The 27265-nt window shown below is 38.4% G+C and overlaps 1 protein-coding gene across 1 annotated transcript in view; it reads left to right on the top strand.

Annotated features, from left to right (window-relative positions):
• CUBN (cubilin) overlaps window positions 1-27265 on the top strand; it is a 306316-nt gene that overhangs the window by 146574 nt on the left and 132477 nt on the right. The window contains exons 32-36 of the mRNA XM_066384573.1: window positions 10126-10285; window positions 12766-12879; window positions 14629-14739; window positions 16461-16589; window positions 17572-17704. Coding sequence (XP_066240670.1) covers window positions 10126-10285; window positions 12766-12879; window positions 14629-14739; window positions 16461-16589; window positions 17572-17704 — 647 coding nt within the window. The remainder of the gene's footprint in view (window positions 1-10125; window positions 10286-12765; window positions 12880-14628; window positions 14740-16460; window positions 16590-17571; window positions 17705-27265) is intronic.

Below are 27265 nucleotides of genomic sequence, written 5' to 3'. Positions count from 1 at the left end.
GGAGAAAGTTAATCATTCCATCCCGGTTTCCTTAACTATGAAATGGGGATAGTAAGAGTAATTGTGTCAGACTAGATTTGTTGTCTAGAAAGTTCTCAATTCATCCTAGCCATAATCATAATGATGTTAATGATGAGTGCCCTCAGAGCCATGTTCAGTTAGCACTGACCAGAGGAAAATGGTATGACCTACCCGTAGGGGCAATGGCCTCAGGAACCAGGATTTCCCACTTCTCATCCTGAGCCTTAAGATCTTCAGTAAAAGAAGAATCTACGTATGAATCTCTGTCATAGGACAGAGTTTAGCATTTAGTGTCCCTGGGACTCAATAAATTGTAATAATAATCAGGAGAAGACAAGAGTGATTCATTTAGGCCTGGAAACCAGAGAAGGTTTCAGACTGAAGATGACATTTTTTTTTTTTTTTTTTTTTTTTTTTTTGTATTTTTCTGAAGCTGGAAATGGGGAGAGACAGTCAGACAGACTCCCGCATGCGCCCGACCGGGATCCACCCGGCACGCCCACCAGGGGCGAAGCTCTGCCCACCAGGGGGCGATGCTCTGCCCCTCCGGGGCGTCGCTCTGCCGCAACCAGAGCCACTCTAGCGCTGAAGATGACATTTAAGTGACAGATTTTCACTGGCAGAAACGTGGTAGTGAGGCCAGGAGAGGACGCTTTAGGGGAAGAATGAGGGAAATTATGCACAGGGGTATGAATGTGAACAGACATTCAAAAATAAGAAAGGCGAGTGTTGTGCCTGGAGTGTAGCTATATGCTGGAGAGCACATGGAGACCAAGGGTCAAATAAAGGTCAAAAAAGGACCGATAGTTTGTCCCAATTGGATAAACTATTTTATGCACTATGAAGAATTTGAAATAATCCTATAAATAGTGTTGGGTTGATGAAAGTTTTCTGTAAGACGGAGGAGTAATATGTTAAAACCGTGTTTTACAATGATAACAAGCAGTTGTTACAACATGCTTGGCAGAGAGAGAAAAACATGGTACGAAGGCTGTTTGGGATGCTCTGGGGAAACCTTGCTCAGTGGCCTTGGACACGGAGAGAAAGGCCATATTGGAAAACTCTTAGAGTGATGTGGTCACCAAAACTTAGGAGCTAATTACATGGTGAAGGGTGGACTGAGCAATAGAGATAGAGGAGTTGAGACCAGTTTTGTGAGAACAGGTGAGTGGCAATGCCATTAACTGAGTGAGTAAAGGGGTAGACTGCTGAGTTGGGAAACTTGAAGTTAAAGGTCTATTCCATGTCCCTTATAGAGTTCAACACATGAATTCAATGCTCCAGATGGGGTGTGAGTTAGGCATAGCCGTATGAGGATAATTTCTGTATATCTGGTTGGTTGTTAATACCACAGAAGTAGGCATGGTCATCTATAAGAGTATTTTGTAAAGATAAAAGGACCAAGTAAACTCTTTGAAAAACACTGATATTTTAAGGGCAGATGAAGGAACAGAGGAAAAGGAGACTGAGGAGGATACTCAGAGAGGCAGGTGGAGAACTGGAAGAGAGTCGTAGCATAGATTGAAATAAAGACACTGGATTTGGTCTTTGATGATGACCTTGCAAGGACCGGGGTGGTGTGCATAGTAGTGGGAGACTTTGGATCACAATGGGTTAGGAGTTGCAGGAGCTTCTTAGCTTTATCCCACAATTATGGAAGTGAATAATATAAAGGGAAGATGAGATCAATGGAAAGTTTTTTATTTTTTTAATGATGAAGAAGCTTATGTATGTCTAAAGAACAAAGTGCTTGTGGAAAAAGCAACTGAATGTGAGAGGTAAATGGAATAACTGATACAGGCATGTTATTAAGGCAGAGACCTAAAGAAGAGACAGATAGGTCCTATAAGTTTCATACTTTCAGAATGAGAAACTGGAACACATGCCTAACAATAAGATATTTTTTTGCTTAAAAACATATTGAAAATTGCACAAATCATATATAAACCAAATCATTTTTTGTTTTTATAATTTATAAATCACCCTTAAAAAAAGATAAAGAAATGTAAAAAGGACTGTTCAGGTAAATCAGGGTAGAGATCTATTGTGTATGGTTGCCAAGTGTACTCAGTTATGGAGGTGGGAGGTCAGTAGAGCTTTGGATCCAGGTGGGCAATGTCCTGGCAAGGCTGGACGCTTGGCTCCAAGTTATATTTAGTCATCCAGGGATTCATGAAGGCAGGTATTGAGGCACCAGTCATCTATCCTTTATAGCTAGATGGACACTGGATGGGAAACGTACCTTAAAGTCCAATATCTTACACAATATCTCTGCAGTTTCAAGTCATACAAAGCCAATCATTCATTCTGGAGACCTGAAAGTTAATTTCATGGTCCTGCTGCTTAGCAGAGCCATTAGCAAAGAGAAAAATATTCAGCTGCCAATGATGTTGCCAGATAATGTTTGTGTTCATGGAATTTTTAATAGACCTCCAGTGTACTATTTCATACCGAGGTAAATTGTGCTTGGATGAGACCAGCCATCATGTTTTTTTTTTAAACTCCCATAACAATTTGGGTTGTCAGAAGTGGAAATATTTTTTAATGTTTATTTTTATTAATTTTAGAGAGGGGTGAGTGAGGGAAACATTGATCTGTCCCTATATGTGCCTTGACCAGGGATTGAACTGACAACCTTTGGGGCGATGCTCTAGCCAACCAAGTTTTCCAGCCAAGGCAGATGTGAAAGTATAAATTTGAATAGTCATTAGGGTTAATAATCACAAACACAAAGATACATAGACTCTTATGCTAGAAGAAGAGAGATTGGAGATGTTACACTGTCATCTCCTTATTTTAGAAATAAGAAAATAGATGTCCAGATGGGTTAGCACCAACACCAGGTAAAAATTAATAGCAGGATCAGCACTAAAATGCAAGCAAGCCTAAATTAATAGCAGGATCAGCACTAAAATGCAAGCAAGCCTAAATTAATAGCAGGATCAGCACTAAAATGCAAGCAAGCCTAAATTAGTAGCAGGATCAGCACTAAAATGCAAGCAAGAGTAAATATTTTGGTAAAATATAAAAATTATAGCCTATGTGCAGGGAACTAACTGGCAAAATAAAGGACAAGTGAGAAAATAGAGAGTGAAAATAAATGTAGGTTTACTTTGCAACCATGGTGAATTCTCTTTCAGATAAACCCAGTACAGTATAAGGAAAAGTGCTAGGATTTCCCATTTGAAAGGGGCAGTGTCTCTGCTCCGAAGTAGGGTGATCTGCTCCCATTGGTCTGTTCACTCTTCCCTGTCAGCTAAGTGCTGGGCACTGCCAGGCACTGGATTCTGGGCGTGGCACCACCAGTCACTCTCTTCATGGCCTGAAGGCCTTCGAGTCTTCATTTATAAACTCGAGTACCTGTGGAACCTAAGCAGAGAGAAACTAATGAAGAGGATTCTGTTGAGAGCTATATTTATGGGTAGAAAGAGAACAAAGTGGGAGTTGAAGAAACAGACACTGAGGTTCGGGCAGTGTCAATGGTGGGTTCATTCCAGAGGTTACAGTCAAGACTCACACACACTAAACTTCAGGATACCCTCTGGGGCACAAGTCCATCAAGCACTGGATAGAAACATAACTTTATATTCCACTTACATACAGAACAGAGCTCTTCCTGTAGTTGGCCTAGATCCCAGTGGTCCCGAGTGGAGGCAGGAAAACCCCCCAGGCAGCCCAAGCCATCACTCTTGGTTTTGTGAAACTAAAGGCAAAATTCAGCAGACAAAAGAAATGATGAAAATTTAAAAATGGAACAGTAATACACAATCTTCTTCTCCTCTCATATAACCCACAAGGGCAGTCTTTGTATTTCCAAGGCACAAATCTGTTTGATGCAGGAATTACTAGTAAATGCATGGCTAAATAAAGGAATAAATGAATTTTTGCTGTCTCTACGCCTGCAATGATCAGTGGAAAATTGCAGGGGATGCATTTGGGAATGTGTTGTGCAGAGTTCACTCCCTGGCACAATTACTGATAGACAATCTCACTATTTGAGCCACTTGAGAACTTAGATAACATCGCAGAAGTGCGTTTTCTAGAATTACATGCTGCTATAATGAAAAAGAGAGAAACTGAATTTTCAGACTTCTTTTGAAATGGTGGTGACATCACAGGAACAAGCTAGACTTGCACTCAAGTTTCAACTAGTTTGTTAATAGATTTGCTCCATCCCTTTAGAGTGGCCAGTTTAATTAACCTCAGCAGCTCCTGAATGATACATACACATTGTAATTCTTGTTAAGGCTGCAGTGGGACCCACTGGTTAGGTGTGATTCTGTATGGTCAACACGAAAATGGCTCCATTATGTTTCCTTTTAGGAAGGCTGAGTTTTAAAGTGACCTCCGACTGACAGTTTAATTGCTTAATTAGTCTCTCTTCTAAGCCTGAAATTCATGTAGCCCTGCAAGCTCTTATTGATCTCTGGGAAATGCTGCTTATAGCTCAGTGTGAGAGCAGGGAGCAAAGCAGTTCAGCAGCCCCCAACCCCCACCCCACCCCTAGGACTCCGACCTCTGGTTCCAGCATCCTCTTTGCTCAGCACAATGGAATGTCTGCCTTGTGAGAACCAGTGAGAAACAGATAAAAGCAAGCAAACCACAGTCCCTCTCATTCGGAGGAAACATATGCTAGGGATCACCAGGCCTAGTACAAAGAAAGGGCACGTGATGAGTAGCCGTTTTCTTTTCTGAAGCTTTTTGTACTGATTTAAAAGAAAGAAAGAAAGAAAGCAGAGTGTCTGGTTTGAGCTGAAGAAAACCAGACGCCCTCACCCCACCCCAAAGCTGCAGTGTCTGTTGTTAGGAACAGTGTTTGACAATAAGGTCCAGGGTGGAATAGGGCAAACACAGAGAGCAGTTTCCACATTTTGTTTTATTGTTTTAAGACACTACCCATGATGTGTTTCCTTTTCAAACACCGATCATTTCCAAAACAGAGCAAATAGGAATAGTAGACCTCAGTGTTCCGAAGATATGATGGAAACAATTCTTAAATATTTGTTGTTTTACAAATAAATCCAAGACAGAAATCAATCTCTCCACCCTCATTTTTTTCCCTCTCTCTTTCACTCTTTACCACAGAAAACTTAATTTCATTTGATATTTGAGGATGATCTCAGATGACCTGTTTCACATGTTTAATTTGTGATTTACTTTTGATAACCCTCTCAGCCATTTTGCATCCCAGAGCCAAATTAGCCACCAGAAGCCTTGCCAACCCTTCACACCCCTGAAGCAAACCTCAGAGAGGCTGAAGTCGCAGTTCTCTCTCTGCAGGCACAGGCGCTGCTTTGTTTTGTTTACGTGTCAGCTCAGAATCTCCTTTCCTTGTTTGTGTATTTGTGAATAAAATGAGCTTTTTAGCTTTCTTTTTATATTAACTTTGGAGTCACTGCTTGGAACAATTGCAAATTATTAGACTTTATCATCCCCTATAAAATTTGAAAACTGAGTATGGTAATGTAGAACAAAGGAATAAGAGTGACAGCGTCCATGAGATGCGTGACTGTGGATGTTACTCGGCGTTCAATTTCAGAGGACCATAGCTGGAAAATACCACTGCCCAAGGAAACTGATGCTTCCTACTTTCCCACCCCAAGGAAAAGCTGCCAGAATGAGTAATATTTTCATTTCCGCCCTCATATTTATGACTTCAACAGCTTGGATAATTTCCGGAGGGATTCCCCTCCCTATCAGTTGATATTTCCTCTGTCTTAGAGCAGTTCTTATTCCAAAATGGGAATTCCCTCAGCAGCTACACTACCATATGTAACGTAGGAAAATATTTCATGGACTCATCCTCAGAATTGACTTTGCACCCTCATGGAATGATCTTCTGTACCCTAAGTATTTTATTCTTCACCACATTCCCCTCCCCTCCCCCACCCCGTAAGCCTCGAGACGATCTAAAAGAGCACACATGTGTGCAAGAAGGAGTTAAAAATGAAGTAAAGAGTAAAAATCAGGTTGAAAGCCAAACTGTACCAGGGGCCAAGGTGAGAAAGGAGGCCATGCTGAACCAAACACTGAAGCTGTAGATTCAAGAATAGAACTGAGTTGAAGAATCAGGGGTATAAATATAGGTTTATTTAGCGGTCCTCAACACTGTGCCCTCTGTTACAGAGTCTGCTAAGTTCGCTGTGCCGGGAATCCCATGCATGTTCAGTGGGATGGATGGAATGCATGACAGGTGCCAACCACTCTGAAATCAAGGGAGCCCCAAATAAGAATTTCTAAAGCGCCACTATGGATGCTTTGCTGTGGGCCTGGATAAGTAGGAGGAGACTTCCATTCTGCTTACGGAGCTCCCACAACCATCTTTCCAGTAGGCCATGGGCATCTCGCTTAGTTTTGTGGTCTCATGGTCTCTCAATATCTCATTCTCAATGAATGAATGATACTTGATTTTGTCTATCATTGGTTTAATGATAATTGATCCAAATGTTGGATGAATGGGATCAGATGGATACTGGCTCTCCACTACTCAGTGTGACTGCGAGCAAGTTACCTAATTATATGTTTTCTGAGCCTCAATCTTACCAACTGAAAAATAAAAATTGTAAGAAGGATTGAATTTTTAAAAATGTATTTAAACCAATTATCACAGTATCTGGTACAGATGAGTGTTAGCTGCTCCTCCTGATTTTTTTGTTACTACTACTAAAACATATAAAGGCCTTTAACATATAAAGGCCTTCACTTACCAAAAATTGTGAACCTTGAGCACATAGAACTACAGAATTGAATTCATAATCCTCAGTTTACTAATAACTATCATCATTAGTTTATTAATAGATTTATTTTGTTTTATTTTACTTTTTAAAATCTTAAAATATATATATTTTTCACACATTCTTTAATATATCATCTCAGTGAATTTTGTCACTTCGTAAGGGTGTTATTTTGATACCCTCCAGAAGATCCACAAATGACTTAAGAAGAAAAAACATAATAGTGCATAAAATGAAAATAGAAGCATAGTCATATACATTTATAATTTCTTTGCATGAAAAGCTAAGGCTGTTCCTGGCCAGATAGCTCAGTTGGTTGGAGCATCCTCCAGAAGTGCAGAGGTGGCCAGTTCGACTCCAGATCAAGGCACATACAGGAACAGCTCGATATTCCTGTCTCTCTCTCTCTCTCTCTCTCTCTCTCTCTCGCCCCCCCCCCCCACTAAAATGAGTAAATAAAACTTAAAAGAAAAGCTTGCGCTGAAGCATTGTCACACTTTGGGGATTGCAAAATGTGCTGTGTTTTGCTTTTGAATTAAACATAGTTTATTCTTCTTACTCCAGTTTGTAATAATTTCCACCCACACATTTAGTTGGTTAATTTTCTCCACGAGCCAGATGAAGGTTAGAAAAATGAGAAGATAGGAGATTCCATAGAAATATTTTCCCCACCTACTCTCCAACAACCTGTGGGGATATGTTCCACATTACTGCAGAAGCCAATGTTCCTTTTCGCCGCCCCTCAGCCATGTGTTTCGGGCTGTAAGTAATGAGCTGCGGGAAGGAGTCACCACCTCTCAGTCAGCCAGGGTTTGAACGGGAGGAGGGGGCTGTGGCTGAAGCGCTGTGCACTGCAGCCTTGTCAGTCACTTGCTCTTTATTTTTCAAATGGAACATCAGTGATTGCGTGTCTTTATATACTGAGAATTTTTAAAGTATCGGGATGCTCAGCTTTCCTTTTTTATCACATTCTACATTTTTTGAAAGAATGCACAGCGCAGTGTCAATTATTTGGAGACTGAATTGAAGGCACAAATTTAGGCAGGGAGAATTTCAGGCGTCCTGGGTGCCTTAGGCAAGATGTGATGAGGTCCCACACCAAGACACCAAGAAGAGGCCCTGTGGAGCAGGTGGTGGGAAGGCGTCCAGGAGATATACTTCAGGGGAGGACTGACAGAACGCAGGCTCCACTGGGTAGGGGTGGGGGTGGGGGTAATTACGGCAGAAATCCAAACTGGCTTAGCAGTTGGAGACATGCTTTGAGGCAAGAAATGATGGTGAAAAAATTAGGGGGAAAGGGAGATGACTTCAGCTTGAGATGTTCACGTTCAAGATTTATGGGACCATACAAGCCATAGAGGTCTGGAATGCCATTGGAGATATGAGCCTAGGGCAGGGAGAGAGGTCTATTACAGTTGTAAATATTAGTCAACTAACAAATATCAGGAGATCTTAAAACAGAAGCATATCCATTTGACTTGATACATTCCTGTCAGACAACAGAAGGCTGGATGGAGTGGCAATAATCTCTATCGTGGCCGAGATACTGCAGTGCTGTTATATGAATAGCATATTGTTCTGTCTTTGTATGTGATCATTTACATGTCTGATTGACTAAACACTTAAAACATTTAAAATATTTATATTATTTAAAAATTGTACATGCTCTTCATGTTACATTTTTAAAATACAGAAAAGAAAAAATACGAAATTAATGAAATACATAATATTGCAATATAGAGACAAGTATTAAAAGTTTGGTTTATTTCTTATACAAGCATAAACATAAACCATGCACATGTGCACTTATATATACAAAAACATAGGTAGTTGAGGTAATACTGCACATCATTTTGTATCCTGCCTTTTTTTTACTTGACATTATTTAATACATTTCTTTATAAAGTATTATCTTTGGCTACAATCAATTATATGGATGTACCAGAATTTAGTTAGCCATTAGCTTGTTATTTACCACTTAGAAAACATTAAGTCTTCTTATTATTATTATAGAAATGCTATGAAGAGCATATTTATATGTGAATCTTAGTCTACATCTCTGTAATTTTCTTTATATAAATTCTCTTTATTGAAAATTTCATTATGCAACTTTCAAGTATATAGAAAAGTACCGCCTACACAATGCATATAAAGTATATAATGACCAAAATACTCTACTGGCCAGAATTGCCAAATATTAATATTTTACCATATTTGCTTCAAGTTTTTTTTTTCCCCCAAAAGAAATAAATTGCTAAAAAGATAGTAAAGTTCCATGTGTAGCCCACGAAACAACTAGATTTTAATTTCATATTTTAATCCCACTCTGGTAGTTGGTCAGTTAATGTATCTATTCTTCTTAATTGATACCTTGCATTGGACAAAATAAGATTTTCAAATCTTTACTCTAGAATCTGGCTGTCTGGCTCATGACATGCTCCCTCTCAGAAACTGTGGGCTTGGCCACATTAGATTCTTTGTGCATCTGTTGTTCTATTGTTAAATATAGAGGGATTCTTGGGAGGAGAAAATGGGATAATGTATGTGAAGGGCTGAATTCAGTTCCTGGCACATAGTAAGCACTTAATGAGCAGTTTCTACTATTATTATCACCCAAAGAAAAGAACTCATTTACTCTGGTTTACATGTAGGGGCATTAAAAATTTCACATCAGACACACAGTTCCAAAGGAATGAGCAAGCTTCAATTTCACTAACCAATATAGTAATTTTGGGTGCATATAATGTAGTAATTTTGGGTGCATATAATGTAAACTCTATTCTATTGGTAAGAATGGGAGGTCACCTAGTCCCAACATAGTACTGAGCAGACACAGAACCCAATATATTTTCTTAATTTTTCAGGTAATTTTCTAACTCAAACTCACGTCATTGTATTGTTTGAATGAATTCTGCCATTTCTTTTCATTCTTGACCATGACCCTATGAAGAACATAAAAGTGCTAATGAATGGTTACTCATCATTATTTCTCATCAATTTGCTCCTGTATCCATTCTTGCATCAAACATTTTCAGTACATGTTGTGGGTATGGCCTATGATGTGACTGCACTGGAGTCAGCGGAGGAAGTAGGTCTGTGAAAGTGATGGTATTCATAAAGACATCCGGAGATCTATTACTGGTCCTGACAGAGACGCTTCTACTGAAATGCCCATCGTGCCCCTAGACATGGCCAAAGACTCACACATTCCCATGGAACTGTGTGACACGACAACAGAATAAAGCACCCGATCCAGAAAATGTGTTGTTTTCTGCTCTCACCAATGTGCAGATAGTCCATGGAACAAGAACCTTAGAGATGTGAGTATGAAGTTTTGAACCATCATCTTTTCTGTTGTCTTTCTTTGTAGGCATATGATGGTCCAAGCTCCGCAACTAGCCACCTTACCCGTGTGTGTGGAAGACAGCAGCTGACCAACCCTGTCACCTCCTCAGGAAACAGCCTATTTGTGAGGTTTCAGTCTGGCCCTTCTAGACAGAGCAGGGGCTTCCGAGCTCGTTTCAGACAAGGTAGGTACCTGGGTTTCTCCAAAGTACAGGCTATCATCCTTAAGTGCCCTTCTTGGTGCTGCAATAAAATGAGACTAAGTTTTGGAAACTGGTCCCAGTTTTCTACTTAATATGCAACAACTTAAATAAAACCAAGAAACTATGATTTGCAATTATTTCAATTGTTGATCTTTTCAGTTTACAATTATCTAACTTGCTGCTAACTTCCTTTAGATCTCTGTAACTCTCAAACAAGTTTTCAGAATAATACTAAAAAGTATATACACACACACACATATACTTAATACTACAGATATATGTCTACCCAAATTCATTTATTCATGGATAAATTACATAACATATTTAAGGTTTTACGACAAAGGAGACAGACCACTATAAATTACAAGACTTGTTTTTGATGTAGTCAGATTCTAACCCTTAAGGCAATGGGTGCCCACATTTCTGAATCCTGCCATTGTTCATCTGTTACTATTGTTTTCCATTGTTTTTGTTACTACACCTTTTTTTTTTTTTTTTTTTTTTTTTTTTTTTTTTTTTTTACAGAGACAGAAAGAGAGAGTCAGAGAGAGGGCTAGACAGGGACAGACAGACAGGAACGGAGAGAGATGAGAAGCATCAATCATTAGTTTTTCGTTGCGCATTGCAACACCCTAGTTGTTCATTGATTGTTTTCTCATATGTGCCTTGACCGCGGGCCTTCAGCAGACTGAGTAACCCCTTGCTTGAGCCAGTGACCTTGGGTCCAAACTGGTGAGCTTTTGCTCAAACCAGATGAGCCCTCACTCAAGCTGGAGACCTTGGGGTCTCGAACCTGGGTCTTCCACATCCCAGTCCAACTCTCTATCTACTGCGCCACCGCCTGATCAGGCATGTTTTTGTTACTACACCTTTTTATCTCTTGTCTTTTATCTAGTAATTCTTAGAAGCTAATCCTTTATCCCACTGTCAGAGATGGAATCCAGAATAAGAAGGATTGTTGGTTCGCTTCTATAGGACTCAATTTTTTATTCCGATGATCTGTGTCATTTAAAATAAGTTTAGCTGTTTTTGTGATTTGTATGTCTTGGTGCCCTTGCTTGCATTCTGTAATAAGAAACCCTGGCTAGGGGTAGTTTCTAGATTGAGGTCTATAAAATGTATACTGTAGACTCTGGAGCAAGACAGACTGCATAAATCAAGCATTCTCTGTGCTTTTTAAAAAAAGGACAGTTTCTTACCACAGATTTTCTCTTTCAATTAATTGCTTATGCTTTGCTTCAGAGTAAAAAACCAAAACAAAACAGAACAAAACAAAACAAAAAACAGCCCCTGATAGGTCTTCTCTTGGACTATTAAAACAGCCTCCAGGTGAGGGCAAAATGGATAGAGCATCAGCCTGGGATACAGAGGAACCAGGTTCAAAACCTTGAAGTTGCCAGCTTGAGCGTGGGCTCATCTGGCTTGAACTCAGGGTTGCTGGCTTGAGCGTGGGATCATACACATGACTCCATGGTAGCTGGCTTGAGCCCAAATGTCATCTTGAAGCCCAAGGTCACTGGCTTGAGCAACGGATCACTCACTCTGCTGAAGCCCCCTGGTCAAGGCACATATGAGAGAGTAATCAATGAACAACTAAGAACTGATGCTTCTCATCTCTCTCCCTTCCTGTCTGTCTGTCCCTATCTTTTCCTCTCTCTGTCTCTCTCACAAAAACAAAACAAAACAAAACAAAAACCAGCCTCCTCAATCTCAACTCGCAAAAGCCTCATTCTGATCATGCTCTTGAAAGTGGCAATATCTGTCCTGGAACTGCACTGCCTAGGGATTGGAGCCTGACCTCCTCCAGACATTACCCAAGGGCCCGGAACCAGTGTCACCTCCAATGCCCCCAAGCGCCTCCCATGCTTCAGCCAAGATGGTGTAGGTGCAGTCTTATCTGTCCTCTGTGTTTTTGCTCAGACTTCCCTCCCTCTGAACTACTCTTCCTCACCCTGTTTCCTCCTTTAGCCACTATCTCCTCCTTGAGAACCTCAAACATGCTCACTGGCAACAGACTCCCCATCTCTTGCACTCCCACTGGGTTTTGCGCTTCTCTGACAACCTACAGCCATTCTTGTGAAGTCTTGTTCAATTGCATATTGATTTTCCTAGAGAAAGCTGTTCATTAAGACATTATTTCTATACCTATCATTTATGAGCAGGAAGAGTAAGTGAATCAACGCCAGAGATTTGTTTGAGTAACTCAGTCAATTCATAGTCATTTAATCCATTGTCCTGTGTCACTTCCTGCTTCCTGTCATGGAAGAATATTGTTATACATGTACAGTGCATTCCCATTTTCTCATGGTTTATGTGCAGCTTCCTTGACAGATTACTTCCTTGGCCTGAATTCAGAAATAAGGAAAAAAATCAATTATGCTTTTATTCATCAAATGATTGTTGTGTATAGTAAGTGGGCATCAAAAATATATGACATATGTGTGTGCTTGTGTGTCCCTCAGTCTGTGGAGGCTACATCCTCACCAACTCATTTGATACGATATCCTCTCCATTGTTTCCTGCCAACTATCCAGACAATCAGAACTGCAGCTGGACAATTCAAGCTTTACCTCCATGTAAGTAACAAAAAATAAAGAAGGAAAGGAGTCCAGGCTGGATGGTGTCTGTGGGAAAGTCAACCTACGACTAATGTTCGTATCTCCTCCGAGGTAACAATTGATGGCCTTCCTCTCTTTTTTTTCTGGAAGTCCCAATTCCTGCTGTGCCCAAAACAAGCATTTCCTAATTTGAAAGGGAAGTTATTTTACTTTTTATTCTTAACTTTAAAATGTGTTTTAAATTTCAAGGCCTAGCAAAGAAAAAAAGCAAACTCTGTAACCTTGCTGTATGACACGCATGTGAGATTTGTGGGTAAGCAAAAATAATCGGTAAACAAATAGTTTTGACTCATGTGTCTCGAGTGCAGTAGACACACAAAAACAGTTGCTAAAGGAATAAATAAATAAGAACCATAGACTGGATAATTAATAACTCCTGGTTTGACAATGCAATGGCATGCGTGTATTGATCTTTAATCAAAGTAGAATTTAATTATATAAACTGGTCTCTCCTGCAGTGCATGTATTAAAAAAAAGAAAGAAAATCCCAGCACAGGCCTGGAAAAAGCACTTAATGAGTCCATTATTTTGTGTTTGGAATCTAGAATCTTACTTTCTGACCTCGAAATAATCTGGTAGAATTGATTACTGTCCACATTTTACAGACAAAATGAGGAGACCCTTAAGGACTCAAGCAAAGTGACTGCAAAAAGGGTGATCCTGGGGACATTATGAGCCTTGCCCTTCCTTTTCAGGAAAAATTTATGATTTCAGATGTAATGTGAGAAAGGCAGTAAATTCTGGACTCTATTCTGTAATTAATGACCTGTGTAATAATAGGGAAGTCACTTAAGCAAATGAGACCCCAGTAGCTAATCTAAAAAATGGTGAGTTTGGCTTAAATAGCCTCTAGCCCTGTTCCTAGGTAAGAGTTAACAAATGGCTATCTTTACTGACATGTGTATGATCTGGAGATTGCTGATGTACCCTTTCCCAACTGCAGCCAGGAAGGAGCTTGGAACCCCAAAGCAAGTTGCCAACCTGCCAGAAGCAGAGCCTTAGGTAGAGGCCCCCTGCCTTGAGCAGAGCAGTTCTTACCTAAGGATAGTGTATAATGAGTTGTAAAGCATTTAGATGAGAGATCTCATTGGTTCAAAGCCAGCAACAAGGAAAGATCCTATTCAGAAGACAAGGGACCCTGGCAGAACAAACAAAAGGAAAAGTACTCAGGCACTTGCTGTTCTGCAAGTAATTCAACGCTTTCTTTTTAAAGGGCTCTGGACCTCCAGGGACCTGGCTTTAAAGTAAAACTAACAGTGCTAGATGGGATATGTGTGCCAGGAAGGAGAGAGTGTCCTATTTACAGGCACACGTAAAGAGCCCGTATTTAAGGAACTATTCTACTGAGAAAAAGGCTTAGGAGAAGAACATAGCTATGGCTGATATAAACATGTGTAAAGACGATATATTCCAGCAAACTATTTCCAGTAGTCCATGGAGTAAACCTACCCAGGAGTCCTCTTCTTTACTAGCATGTCAGAGTCTATGGGAATTTTCAAAACCATGGATTCTGTTACTCCTCAAAGGTAACCTCTCAGCAGAGCAGTTGTGACTTTTCCTCTCCATCCCTTCAACCCCTGTGCCGATCTGCCCAATTCTTAGCTGCTCTCTGGAGAACCCAGTATGAAATCATCAGAGGTAGAAATTCTCTCCCTATATGCTTTGTTTGCCTGTACTTTATTAAACAACCTTTCTTTTTTATTACAGTCAATCATATAACCCTCTCCTTCACCCACTTTGGACTTGAGAGCAGCACCACATGTACACGAGACTTTATAGAGATTTTGGACGGCGACTATGATGATGCGCCCCTCCGAGGTACTGTGGCTAGAGCTCTCTCGTTTCCATCTCTGGCCTTGGCTGGGTTTTATTTATATTCTTGCATATGTGCTGTCATTCAAGGTTAGAATGTTTCCAATAAACACGAAGAGCAGTATAAGCCAAGTAAAGATAATTAGGGGGTAAGAAACCAGGATTCAGTGTAGGATTCAAGAAACTCAGCTTGTTCATGTGCAAGAATATGAATAGTTTATGTATTCTTCTTAAATTTAAAAGTTGCAAACAGTTTAGATAGCAGCGAGATGCAGTCTATCCTAGGACTGAATAGCATTCTGTGAGCAATTCTTATTAATATTTGATCACAGTTCTTATGTGCAAATTGAGCATGGTTTTTTTTCTGGTTTTGTCCTCAGTGAAAACAAACAAACAAAAATAATAAATAAATAAATAAGCTGGAATTTGGTTGGTCAGACAACTGAATAAAACTAAACATCCCTACTGTTTAGTTTCTGAAAGGTCCTCAGCAAAATAATCTCAGTTTATTGAAACTTCCTCCATGAGTTACTCATATGTGAGTGTCTCATGCTGCACTAGCAGACCAGCTACTTCAGAGAAGGGAATTTGTCTGGCTCATTACTTTATTCCATTCCCAGAACAGTGCCTGAAATAATAATGGGCATTCAATGAATGTTCTCTGTTCTGTGCAAACTTCTGATTGTATTACTTTTTATCTACAAACATTTGACCAAGAATGAGCATATATTATTTAACAAACACATATAGAACTCATCTTGTGCTGAGTACTAGTCTAAGAACTTGATAAATAATAACTCAATTAATCCTCATGCCTTCTGCTATAGGTATCATTATTTATCACTATTCTCTTTTCTCAAGTAGGGAAGTTGAGGCACACAGAACTTACATAAGTTGCCCAGGTCATGTAGCTGGTAAATGGCAGAGCTACGGGTTCAGTCCAGGTGTGCTCATTCTAGCATCCACATTTTCTCTGGCTGTAATATTTTGCTTTAAAGTATTAGTGCATTTATTTGTGCAGGTTCCTACTGTACTAGAGATTTTACAATTAGCTACATTTGGAGCCTGGCCACCTACATTGTTCTTATCTTTCTCTAATGTCCTTGATCATGTTTACAAATCATGGCTCCCATACTTATATATATAGTTTATTTATTTTTTTATTTTATTATTATTATTATTTTTTGTATTTTTCTGAAGTTGGAAACGGGGAGGCAGTCTGACAGACTCCTGCATGCACCCAACCGGGATCCACCCGGCACGCCCACCAGGGGGCGATGTTCTGCCCATCTGGGGTGTCGCTCTGTTGCAACCAGAGCCATTCTAGCGCCTGAGGCAGAGGCCATAGAGCCATCCTCTGTGCCTGGGCCAACTTTGCTCCAATGGAGCCTTGGCTGCGGGAGGGGAAGAGAGAGACAGAGAGGAAGGAGAGGGGGAGGGGTGGAGAAGCAGATGGGCGCTTCTCCTGTGTGCCCTGGCCGGAATCGAACCCGGGACTCCTGCATGCCAGGCCGACGCTCTACCACTGAGCCAACCGACCAGGGCCTATAGTTTATTTTTTAATTCTCAGGCATTGTGTCAAACACTGATCCTAATTTAAATGGTTCTGTTAATAGTGATTTCTTCTGTTTCCTCTGGTTTCTTGTGATTCTTGTAAATTCGCATTTACAAAAAATAATGACCTATGCCATATGTTCATTCTCCTTGTCATTGTTCTTATTATTTAGGCCGCTATTGTGGCACCTCCATGCCCCATCCCATCACTTCTTTCAGCAATGCTCTGACCCTGAGGTTCACTTCTGATTCTAACGTGAATTCTGATGGTTTCCATGCTACCTATACTGCATCATCGTCGGGTAAGTCACGTTAACGAATGGCGCTGCTATGTTAAGAGGAATGTGGATGAATTCTTAGGTTTGTTATTTGGGACTCTTTTACAGACTTTAGAGTTGGAAGCTAGTTTCCTGAGATCACCTCTGCTCCTAACCTTACAATCTTCCAAATTAGATTAATATACCGGTACTTGTAAATTCTAGCAGTCCTGAACTCTGTACGACAACTCCTTTATCCATCCATTCACCAACAGACACTTAGGGTGTCCATACTTTGGCAACTGTGACTAATTTTGCTAAGAGTGAACTCTGGAATTGAGGAGAATTGGCTTAAATGATCTTGGATGGCTTGCTTGTTGGTGTGTTGGTGTTCTCCTCCATGACAAGTTAAGGCAGCCTCTAATTTAAAGTGTCAAATGACATCTCTTATGAATAGATAACTGCTCTGTCTGCTGTCTCCCTGTCCTTGCAGCTGGGCTCAGGCAGGATCTGGTCTTGTCACTGCTGCCTTGATAGATGGTGGCACGTGGAGAGGAAAGGGGAGCCCCCTAGTGCTGGGTCTCTTAGTGCTGTTTCTCAGCTGCCCTCTTCCATGTTATTAGCATTTCAAAGCCTTGGAACACCTAGGAGGTTTGTGTGTGTGTTTCAGTCTTCTGTGAGGAAAAAGCTGGAATATTACCTTGTGCTCTAGGCTAGGGTGGGAAACCATCCTGGTCAGAAATACTGAGTGGTTGTAGGGTTAACACCAGTCTTTTATTACAGCAAGGTATAGTACACAGGGAAAAAAGGCTTTTAGAAAAAAAAAAACTGCAGAGATTTCTGCTGAGCTACCACCCTCTGTGGCCTTCAGTTTTCAGTATTGTTTCCTTAGTTTATATGACATGGATTTTTTTTAATGTGAGATGGATGCTGTTAACAACTCCTCTAGTGCTATTTCTCCTTTATCTGGTGGTGTCTCATATTTGATCTTTGCTCCGACACTCATTTTTTTTCTCTTTTCTTCTAGCCTGTGGTGGAGACTTCCACATGACTGAAGGCTTCTTCAATAGCCCTGGCTACCCGGAAGTTTATCCCTCTAATGTGGAATGTGTCTGGAACATTGTCAGTTCCCCTGGCAACCGGCTCCAGCTGTCTTTTATGTAAATCCTTTTTTACGGTGTATTGTTTCAGGACTCTGCAGGAAGGAAGCACTGTTACTAATAGGATGGACAACTAATAGCATATGTGTCCAAGCAACTGTTAGAGAATATGCTGGGAACGTTAGGAAGTCTGTTTTCACATTTCCTCTGTTTTAGTCATAGTTTGGGTTATAAATAGTATTGAGATTCTCTTGAGATTGTTTCTGCCTAGCATTACCAGAAATACATGCCTGAGCATTAATTTGTGGAGTGTTCATTTTCAGAGAACAGTAATTTTATCTTTTTTAAAAATTAGAAACATTTAAATTCTTCCAGAAAATCACTAACACTCTTTCTTCCAGCAGAAACCCTATTTCAGTAGCCTTCTCAGCCATATACACTAGGTCCCTCCACCAGCCCGCCTTTCCTTCTGCTTCTACAAAGAATGATTTGGTAAATTTTTTAGAACTTGGTGGTTTATTTGTAAAATCATTCTCATGTTCCTCAGTGAACTGTAAGACTTTATGAATATGGGCTATGGATCTGGAGTAACCATAGAATCCTACCATTATCTGAGTGATCTTAAATTAAATTAAGCAACAATAATGTATTTTCTAGAAGCAGGTAGTGAAAAGCACATGCTAAGTTTAATGAGACTTTTTAATGATCAATAGAGGCTCTGGCCGAGTAGCTTAGTCAGTTATAGCATTGTCTCACATACCAAGGTTGTAGGTTCGATCCCTAGGCAGGGCACATATAAGAATCAACCAATGATAACATAAATAAGTAGAACAACAAATAGATCTTTCTTTGTCTCTCTCTTTATCTCTCTCACTGTCTGTCTCTGTCTTTGTCTCTTTCCTTCCCTCTAAAAAAAAATCAATTAATTAATGGAGATGCCACACTAGAAATAAATGCTTAACAAATACTGAATGACAAAACTTTGATATCTAAATTCACATTTTAAATTAACAATTATTTATTATACAGTAGTACATATTGTTGGGCTTTGGTTAGGATTGTTGATTCTATTTTTGAAGAAAATGTAATAAGTTTGTTTTGAGAGAAGAGGATTGTTTTGAAGACACTTAACCTATTTATTAAAAAAAAAAATCTTGCTCCTTTTCCTAGACATGCCATTCTGTGTGTCAAGAATTGATTTTAAAAATGAGAAAACAGTCTTATTTGTGGGCCATGTTCAAACATCTCAAGTTGCTTTCTTTCAGTCTGTCAGACGGTGCCTCTTCAGGGTACGAGTGGCATTGTGTTAAAACAAAGACACCTTCTGAGGGCCTGAAAGGCAAGGAAGTTTAAATTGCCACATGGGAAAGAGGTTTTTGTTTGTTTGTGTCTTCACTTAAGTCAGAAAGTTCTGTATAGGAAGAAATGTGTATAATTTTTACCTGATATATATGTATTCCTTTATTCAATATATTTATTAAGCCCCCACTATGCACATGCTACATGCTTTAAATATAATAACGAATAAAACATGATCATTATCCTTACGATGAAGGCCAGAGTCCTTCACATGGCTTATTAGGCTTCATAATTGCCAAATAAAAGGGCTTCTTTTTTTATCTTCTTCCTCTCGGTTTCTACCACATTTACATATTGACCATCGGACATTTGGTAGTTGCCAAGAACTGAGCCAGACCCTGAAAATGTTTAAAACCAATAAGATTTTTTTTCTTGATAATTTACTAACAAATTAATGTCAGCAAGCTATTTATTTAAAACCTAAAGAGATTTATTTCATCTATAGCAGATAAATATTCATATAGGGCCACTGTTGAGATTAAAGATGTCAAATTTAAAATATATATAGCACAAGGCTGATGCATACCAGATGTGCAGTGAATGTTCAATTCTCTCACTTTGCCACTTCCAAAGTATCTTGTGTGGTAGTTCACAGTTAAATTAAACTGGGCAACACTGGGCTTTCCTAGAAGATGGGAGATACACATAAAAAGCAAGCTTCATCCATTTTACTGTTTAAGCAGCACAAAAATGCTCATTTTAGCATAGACCAATCTTGATGACTCAGCTTTTTCCTTTCTTGTCCATAAGAAGTTAATTTTTACTGGTTCCTGTTACTTGCTTGAGTTTTATTTTTAAAATAAATTTTGTAGAATGCAAGATGTCCCTTTTTAAGTAGAGGATAATGAGAAAGGCTTGCAAGTTACTTCTGCCCTGGTGTAAACTACATCCAGATGAGGGCTTGGAAACACTCCTGTGAGGTGCAAGAGAAGCATACAAGAAGCATATGGAATAGGTCAAGTTCTAAAACATGAGGTTTGGATCATGGACACTGGTGAAATTGAGTAGGGAGAAAAAGTGAAGAAATTATGGTTGAATTTGCAACAAAAGGGTGGGGGAGAAATAAAAATCGAAGAGGAGGGTTTTTTTCATAAAGTAATTAATGGAAAATATATCTTATGCTTACAGAGTGCTTTATAGAAAGTGATTGATCTGGGTTCAAGAATCAAAATGAGATAATGAGAAACAGTGATTGTACTATTTTTGTTCCACATCATATTTTTACTAACAGAGCCTAGCCTAAGTGTTTGGAAAGAAGAGAGATTTGCTTCTAAAATGTACCAACCGATGTTTAATTTGATTCTTGTATCATCTTACCATCATTTCTAATAATAAAAATGTCTTTTCTGCAGTTTAGCCCTGGACCATACCAGTCTGGTACTAAAGCAGGAAAGACCTGCACTTAGGAATCTTCCAGACCTATTGACCTAGCTTGAATGTGCATACTGATCGCCTGAGACCTTGCTACCCTCACAGCCAGCCCGATTCGGGTTGTTGGTGGGCCCTGCCTCCTCATTTCACTCCGGCTCCCGGGTGATACTGAGGCTGCTGGACTTCACACTGCACTTTGAGTAGAGGTTTTAGAAGCAATTTCACATAAATCACCCGCTGAGGAAAATGATCTCCCTTTCTCGTTTTTCTCTGAGAAGCAAAAGAAAACAATTTTAGCATATTTTACAGATGTTGATACTATCATATGTAGCAAAACTGAGCACCAAACTTGGCAATTGTCCTAAAGATGGATTCGGAACAATTCCTTGCCAAAAATAATTGCAGGCATAAATTTTTAAGGAAGACAATGAGGGTAAAGACTAAATAAAGTATAGCTTGCTTAGCTGAATGTGGGTATGTCTGGTTTCTTCTGCTCCTCAGTTATCAGTCGCATCTGGCTTGCCAGAACTATGTCCAAAGCGTAGATCCAGAAGATCTATACTGCAGTAATGCACCTTGACTGGACTGTGAGAGCCACCGACTCCCTGTTCCTCTGGCTAGAGACCTACTGATGCTAGTGTCTGGCTGAGAAGCTGTTGGGAGGACAGAGCTGACCAGTTTGCCCCAGTGCTCTCTGGCTGGCAGTGAATGCTCAGAGGTGTGCTGGGTACCTAGATTCCATAGTGGTGCTTGTGGTGGCCAGAGAGCCTCCAGGCTGGCTGTCTCTGCCTTCTCAACCTTAACAGCATCCTAGTCCATTAGCTGAGATAGAGCCCCAGGAAAGCGCTATAATTACCACCATGTGAAATCTCGCCACACATGGTGTTCAGTTATCAACTGAAAGATACATGCAGTACCGAGGTTTATTTTCTCTTCTTGAGACATTTTTTTCTCTTCTCTCTTGTTTTTATGGTCTTCCTAAGTCATTCTTTCTTCTCTTTATTTTGTGCTTTCTCTTCTCAGCAAAAACTCTCTCAAGTTACTCCTGAGAAAAAATAGTTTGCACTCACTTCCTTTACTTTTTTTAACCATTATGTTACATTCTTTTAAAAAAATTTATTTTAGATAAATAAAATGTCACAGGACTGCAAAAGTTTCCCATCAACATATTTTTTACTTATTGTCACATAGGTAGCCTCTGTTTTGAATTCTGTGTCACTTCCATGTGTGTTTTTATACTTTTACTACTATATATACATACATATATATGTATAGTGTACATATATATATTCATGTACACTATGTAGTACATCTTTCTATTTTAGATTTTGCATAAATAGAATAATTTATTGCATTGAATTTATAGATCAATTTTGGGAGAATATTGACTCATATTCTTTAACTTGAAATGTCTTCATTTATTTGGCTTAATATCCACTAAAATTTTATGTTTTCCCTAAAAGTCTTATTGATAATTTGTTATATTTGTTCTTGGTACCTTATTTTTGTTGCTATTAAAAAATGACATATACTTAAGAACTACAAATGTAACTAGTCTACCTTACCTAAAACAATCTCCCTTAATTACTCATTTTTTCACTAGAATTTATCACTGCCTCGCTATGTATTTATTTCTTATCTTAAGGAAGAAACATCATCTATTCTCTTCATTGTTCTATCCCCCCCATGGCAGTGTCTGTCAATATAGTAGAGTCAAATATATGTTTAATGAATGTTGACTAACAGTTTCTACATTTTTGTTTGCTGATATAAGGAAACCCTGTTAATTTTTGTATATTTTATTATCCAGCATCCATTCTATTCTTTATAATGCTGAAAATGTTTTGTCTGTCCTGTGTACTGTGTCTCAAAGAGAATCTAACACATGAGGTGCTCAGTAAATATTTAGGAATGACTGAGTTCTCTTGAATATCCATTTATAGCTTTTATTTTCCAAATTTGTTTTTGTTGTTGTTCTTCTCCAATTCCTACAACCTTCCCCTCCTTTTCCTATCTCATTGAGCAGGAAAACCTTTCAGTAGAATGTGGAACAAAGTAGAGCAGGCTTCCTTGTGTTGTTTCTGATTTAAAGGACGTTTTATAATGTTACCTCTAAGTATATTTGCTCCTCATAGGTTTTGGTAGGCATTTATCAGCCAATTAAGAAAATTTTTTGCCCTGGCTGGTTGGCTCAGCGGTAGAGCGTCGGCCTAGCGTGCGGAGGACCCGGGTTCGATTCCCGGCCAGGGCACATAGGAGAAGCGCCCATTTGCTTCTCCACCCCCCCCCCCTCCTTCCTCTCTGACTCTCTCTTCCCCTCCCGCAGCCAAGGCTCCATTGGAGCAAAGATGGCCCGGGCGCTGGGGATGGCTCCTTGGCCTCTGCCCCAGGCACTAGAGTGGCTCTGGTCGCGGCAGAGCGACGCCCGGGAGGGGCAGAGCATCGCCCCCTGGTGGGCAGAGCGTCGCCCCTGGTGGGTGTGCCGGGTGGATCCCGGTCGGGCGCATGCGTGAGTCTGTCTGACTGTCTCCCCGTTTCCAGCTTAAAAAAAAAAAAAAAAAAAAAAAGAAAGAAAAATTTCTTTTTTTCTAATTTTCTAATGGACCTAGACTTTTTCTTTTTTTGAGCTTCCTTGACTGATTTTGCTCTCAAAGTTATACTAACTTCATTTAATAAATTAGAGAGTATCCCCTCTTTTCTACTCTTTATTACAATTTGTATGAGATTGGGATTGGGGTATTAATGTATTAAAGCTTTGGTAGAGTTTTCTAGAAAATATTCTGGACTTAGATATTTGTTTTGTGTAAACAAAACAAACTAAAAGTCACATTGATTAAATGGTCTTAGGTTTTTCTTTTTTCTTCAACTAGTTATATTGTATTTTTGTAACAAAAATCTAATAGTTCAAATTTATTGACATAAGGTTAATAGTTTTTTTTATAATTTTAAGAATTTCTAGTGTCTGTAATTATATCCTTTTGTTATGAGTAATATTTCTCATTTAAGCTTACTTTTATTCTTCATCAGTCTTATTAGAAGTTCATACTATATTAGTCTTACTAAAATATAGCTTTTTATTTTGGTCTTTCACAATATTTTCTTGATTTCTCTTTTATTAATTTCAGATGATGTCTTATTTCTTCTACCTCCTTTGTGGGTTTTTTATTTTCTCCTTTGTTTTTATAACTTTGGGGATTAGGCACCTCGTATGTGTTCTTTTCTACTATAAGCATTTAAGGCTACAAATTTTCTCTAAATATTGCTTTGACTTCACCCTATACTTTTTTTTTAATTTAGAAAAGTCAATTTAATGAGGTCACATTGATTAATAATAGTACAAAGGTTTCAGGTAAACATTTCTATAGCATTTGAACTGTTGATTGTGTTGTGTGCCCATCACCCAAAGTCAAATCATTTTCTGTCACCTTATATTTGTCCCTCTTTACTTCCCTTTCCACACCTCCCTCCCCGGTAACCATGTCACTTTTATCTATGTCCATTTGTTTCATTTTTATATCCCATCTGTATGTGAAATTATATAGTTCTTAGCTTTTTCTGATTTACTTATTTCACTTAATATAATATTCTCAAGCTTCATTCATGTATATTGTAAATGGAAACCCTATAAGTTTTAATCCTAATGTTTTCTCTTTCATTCCACTCTAAATATATTTTTTATTATTATTTTTGCTCAACACATGGCTTATATGAAAAAATGATTTATGTTACCAAATTGTAAGATATTTTATTCTCTTTGTTAATGTCTTCTAATTTTATTCTCTAGTGGTCAGAGAATGTGGTTTTTTAATAGTTTTAGTATTTTCTGACACTTGATTTGTTCTCCATTTTATATATGTTAATGGACATCTGAAAAGAATAACCATAATAAATATGTGGATTATATTGTTAGATGTTATAAAAATCTTAATTGTTCTGCTGCTGTTTTTATTGTCATTTGGCATCTTGTAGAAATCACTAAATTACTCCTTAATATATTTCAAAAAGAATTCTATAGTTGACTTTTATAAAATGCTTTTTAAAAAGTTACTAGTTTATTTTGAGTAATCAAATCCTATAGCTTGTTCATAGTCTCAGATCTTTGCATCATTTGACATTCCTTATCACTCTCCATCTAATTATCTCTTGGCTGCTGTAATAAGACATTGAATTTGTTTATATCCTACTTCTTAGACCACTATTGTGTTTATTTTTTTTCTTTCACTATACTCAAAATATGAGTGTTCCTTAAGCTGCCGCTCTCATCCTTTAACTCTATTTATTCTTCCCAGCCTTTCATTTCTAAACCCCCATCTACCCATGCTGTTAGCTATTATCACATATGCAGAGGTGATTTCCAAGTGCAGCTCCAGAGCCTCTTCTGAAATTCAAACCTGCATATTAGCTATAATAGATAGCTCTGCTTGGGTGATACACCATTCTGTTAGATCCAATATAGCAAATAACAACAATATATCTTTCTGCTGCTCACAGTCATTACTAGTATATATTACTGCAACAAAATATTCTCAACCAGAGCTCTGATTAATTCTACCACTCAGAACTCTTCAATATTTTTTAATGTGGTAAAATATACATAACATTAAAATGAGCATTTTACCTATTTTTGTGTATATAATTTAGTGGCATTTACACGTATTCATAATTTTCTGCAACTATCACTTCTATCCATTTTCAGTACTTTTTCATTATACTAAACAGACACTTTGTACTCATTAGATAACAACTCCCCATTTCCTCTGCTCCCAGCTCCTGATAACAGCTATTTTACTTTCTGTCTTTATGAATTTCCCAATTCCATATTTCTCATATAAGTAGAATCATACAGTACATGTCCTTTTGTGTCTAGCTTATTTCAGTTAGCATGTTTTCAAGTTTCATCTATTTATGTTGTAGCATATTTCAGAATTTCCTTCTTTTCTAAGGTTGTATAATATTCTAGCATATATATAAAATGTATTATATACAGTTTTTTGTGTATTTATATATTGTTTTATTTATCAAAGAAGTTATATAACTACATATACACTTTTGTTTATATTTATTTGTTTATGTATTCTATATATAGTTATATAACTTTATATTAGTTTTAATATATCCTTTAGTTGTATGTAGTTTTATATATCTTTGGGTGTATACCTAGAAATACAGTTACTAGATCTTATAATAATTCTATGTTTAAGTTTTTGAGGAACTTCCAAATTGTCTTCTACAGTGGATGTACCATTTTATATTTTCACCAACAATGAACAAGAGTTCCAATTTCTCCACATCTTCATCAATTTTTGCTGTTGTTCAGTTTTTAAATAATAGCCATCCTAAAGGATATGAAGTGCTATCTCACTGTGTTCTTCATTTTCATTTCCCTGATAAGTAATGATGATGAGTATCTTCCCATGTTCTTTTTTTTTTATAAATTTTTATTAATGTTAATGGGGTGACATCAATAAATCAGGGTACATATATTCAAAGAAAACACATCCAGATTATCTTGTCATTCACTTATGTTGCATACCCATCACCCAAAGTCAGATTGTCCTCCCTCACCTTTTATCTAGTTTTTTTTGTGCCCCTCCCCCCCTCCTCCCCCTCTCCTCCTTCCCTCCTGCGTCCCCCCTCCCCCAATCCCCGGTAACCACCACACTCTTGTCCATGTCTCTTAGTCTCGTTTTTATGTCCCACCAATGTATGGAATCATGTAGTTCTTGGTTTTTTCTGATTTACTAATTTCACTCTGTATAATGTTATCAAGATCCTACCATTTTGTTGTAAATGATCCGATGTCATCATTTCTTATGGCTGAGTAGTATTCCATAGTGTATATGTGCCACATCTTCTTTATCCAGTCTTCTATTGAAGGGCTTTTTGGTTGTTTCCATGTTTTGGCCACTGTGAACAATGCTGCAATGAACATGGGGCTACATGTGTCTTTACATATCAATGTTTCTGAGTTTTTAGGGTATATACCCAGTAGAGGGATTGCTGGGTCATAACGTAGTTCTATTTTCAGTTTTTTGAGGAACCACCATACTTTCTTCCATAATGGTTGCACTACTTTACAGTCCCACCAACAGTGAATGAGGTTTCCTTTTTCTCCACAGCCTCTCCAACATTTGCTATTACCTGTCTTGTTGATAATAGCTAATCTAACAGGGGTGAGGTGGTATCTCATTGTAGTTTTGATTTGCATTTCTCTAATAACTAATGAAGATGAACATCTCTTCATATATCTGTTGGCCATCTGTATTTCTTCCTGGGAGAAGTGTCTGTTCATGTCCTCTTCCCATTTTTTTATTGGATTGTTTGTTTGTTGTTGAGTTTTATAAGTTCTTTGTAAATTTTGGATATTAGGCCCTTATCTGAGCTGTTGTTTGAAAATATCATTTCCCATTTAGTTGGCTGTCTGTTTATTTTGTTGCCAGTTTCTCTTGCTGAGCAAAAACTTTTTAGTCTGATGTAGTCCCATTCATTTATCTTTGCCTTTACTTCTCTTGCCTGTGGAGTCAAATTCATAAAATACTCTTTAAAACCCAGGTTCATGAGTTTAGTACCTATGTCTTCTTCTATGTACTTTATTGTTTCAGGTCTTATATTTAGGTCTTTGATCCATTTTGAATTAATTTTAGTACAAGGGGACAAGCTGTAGTCCAGTTTCATTCTTTTGCATGTGGCTTTCCAGTTTTCCCAGCACCATTTGTTGAAGAGGCTTTCTTTTTCCATTGTGTGTTGTTGGACACTTTATCAAAGATTATTTGACCATATATATGTGGTTTTATTTCCAGACTTTCTATTCTGTTCCATTGGTCTGAGTGTCTATTTTTCTGGCAATACCATGCTGTTTTGATTATCGTGGCCCTATGATATAGTTTGAAG

This window comes from Saccopteryx leptura, chromosome 5 (genome assembly GCF_036850995.1).
Source record: "Saccopteryx leptura isolate mSacLep1 chromosome 5, mSacLep1_pri_phased_curated, whole genome shotgun sequence".
NCBI classification, from domain to species: Eukaryota; Metazoa; Chordata; class Mammalia; order Chiroptera; family Emballonuridae; genus Saccopteryx; species Saccopteryx leptura.
The sequence above is the reverse complement of the archived record's forward strand: the minus strand, read 5'-3'. Positions and strand labels throughout refer to the sequence as shown.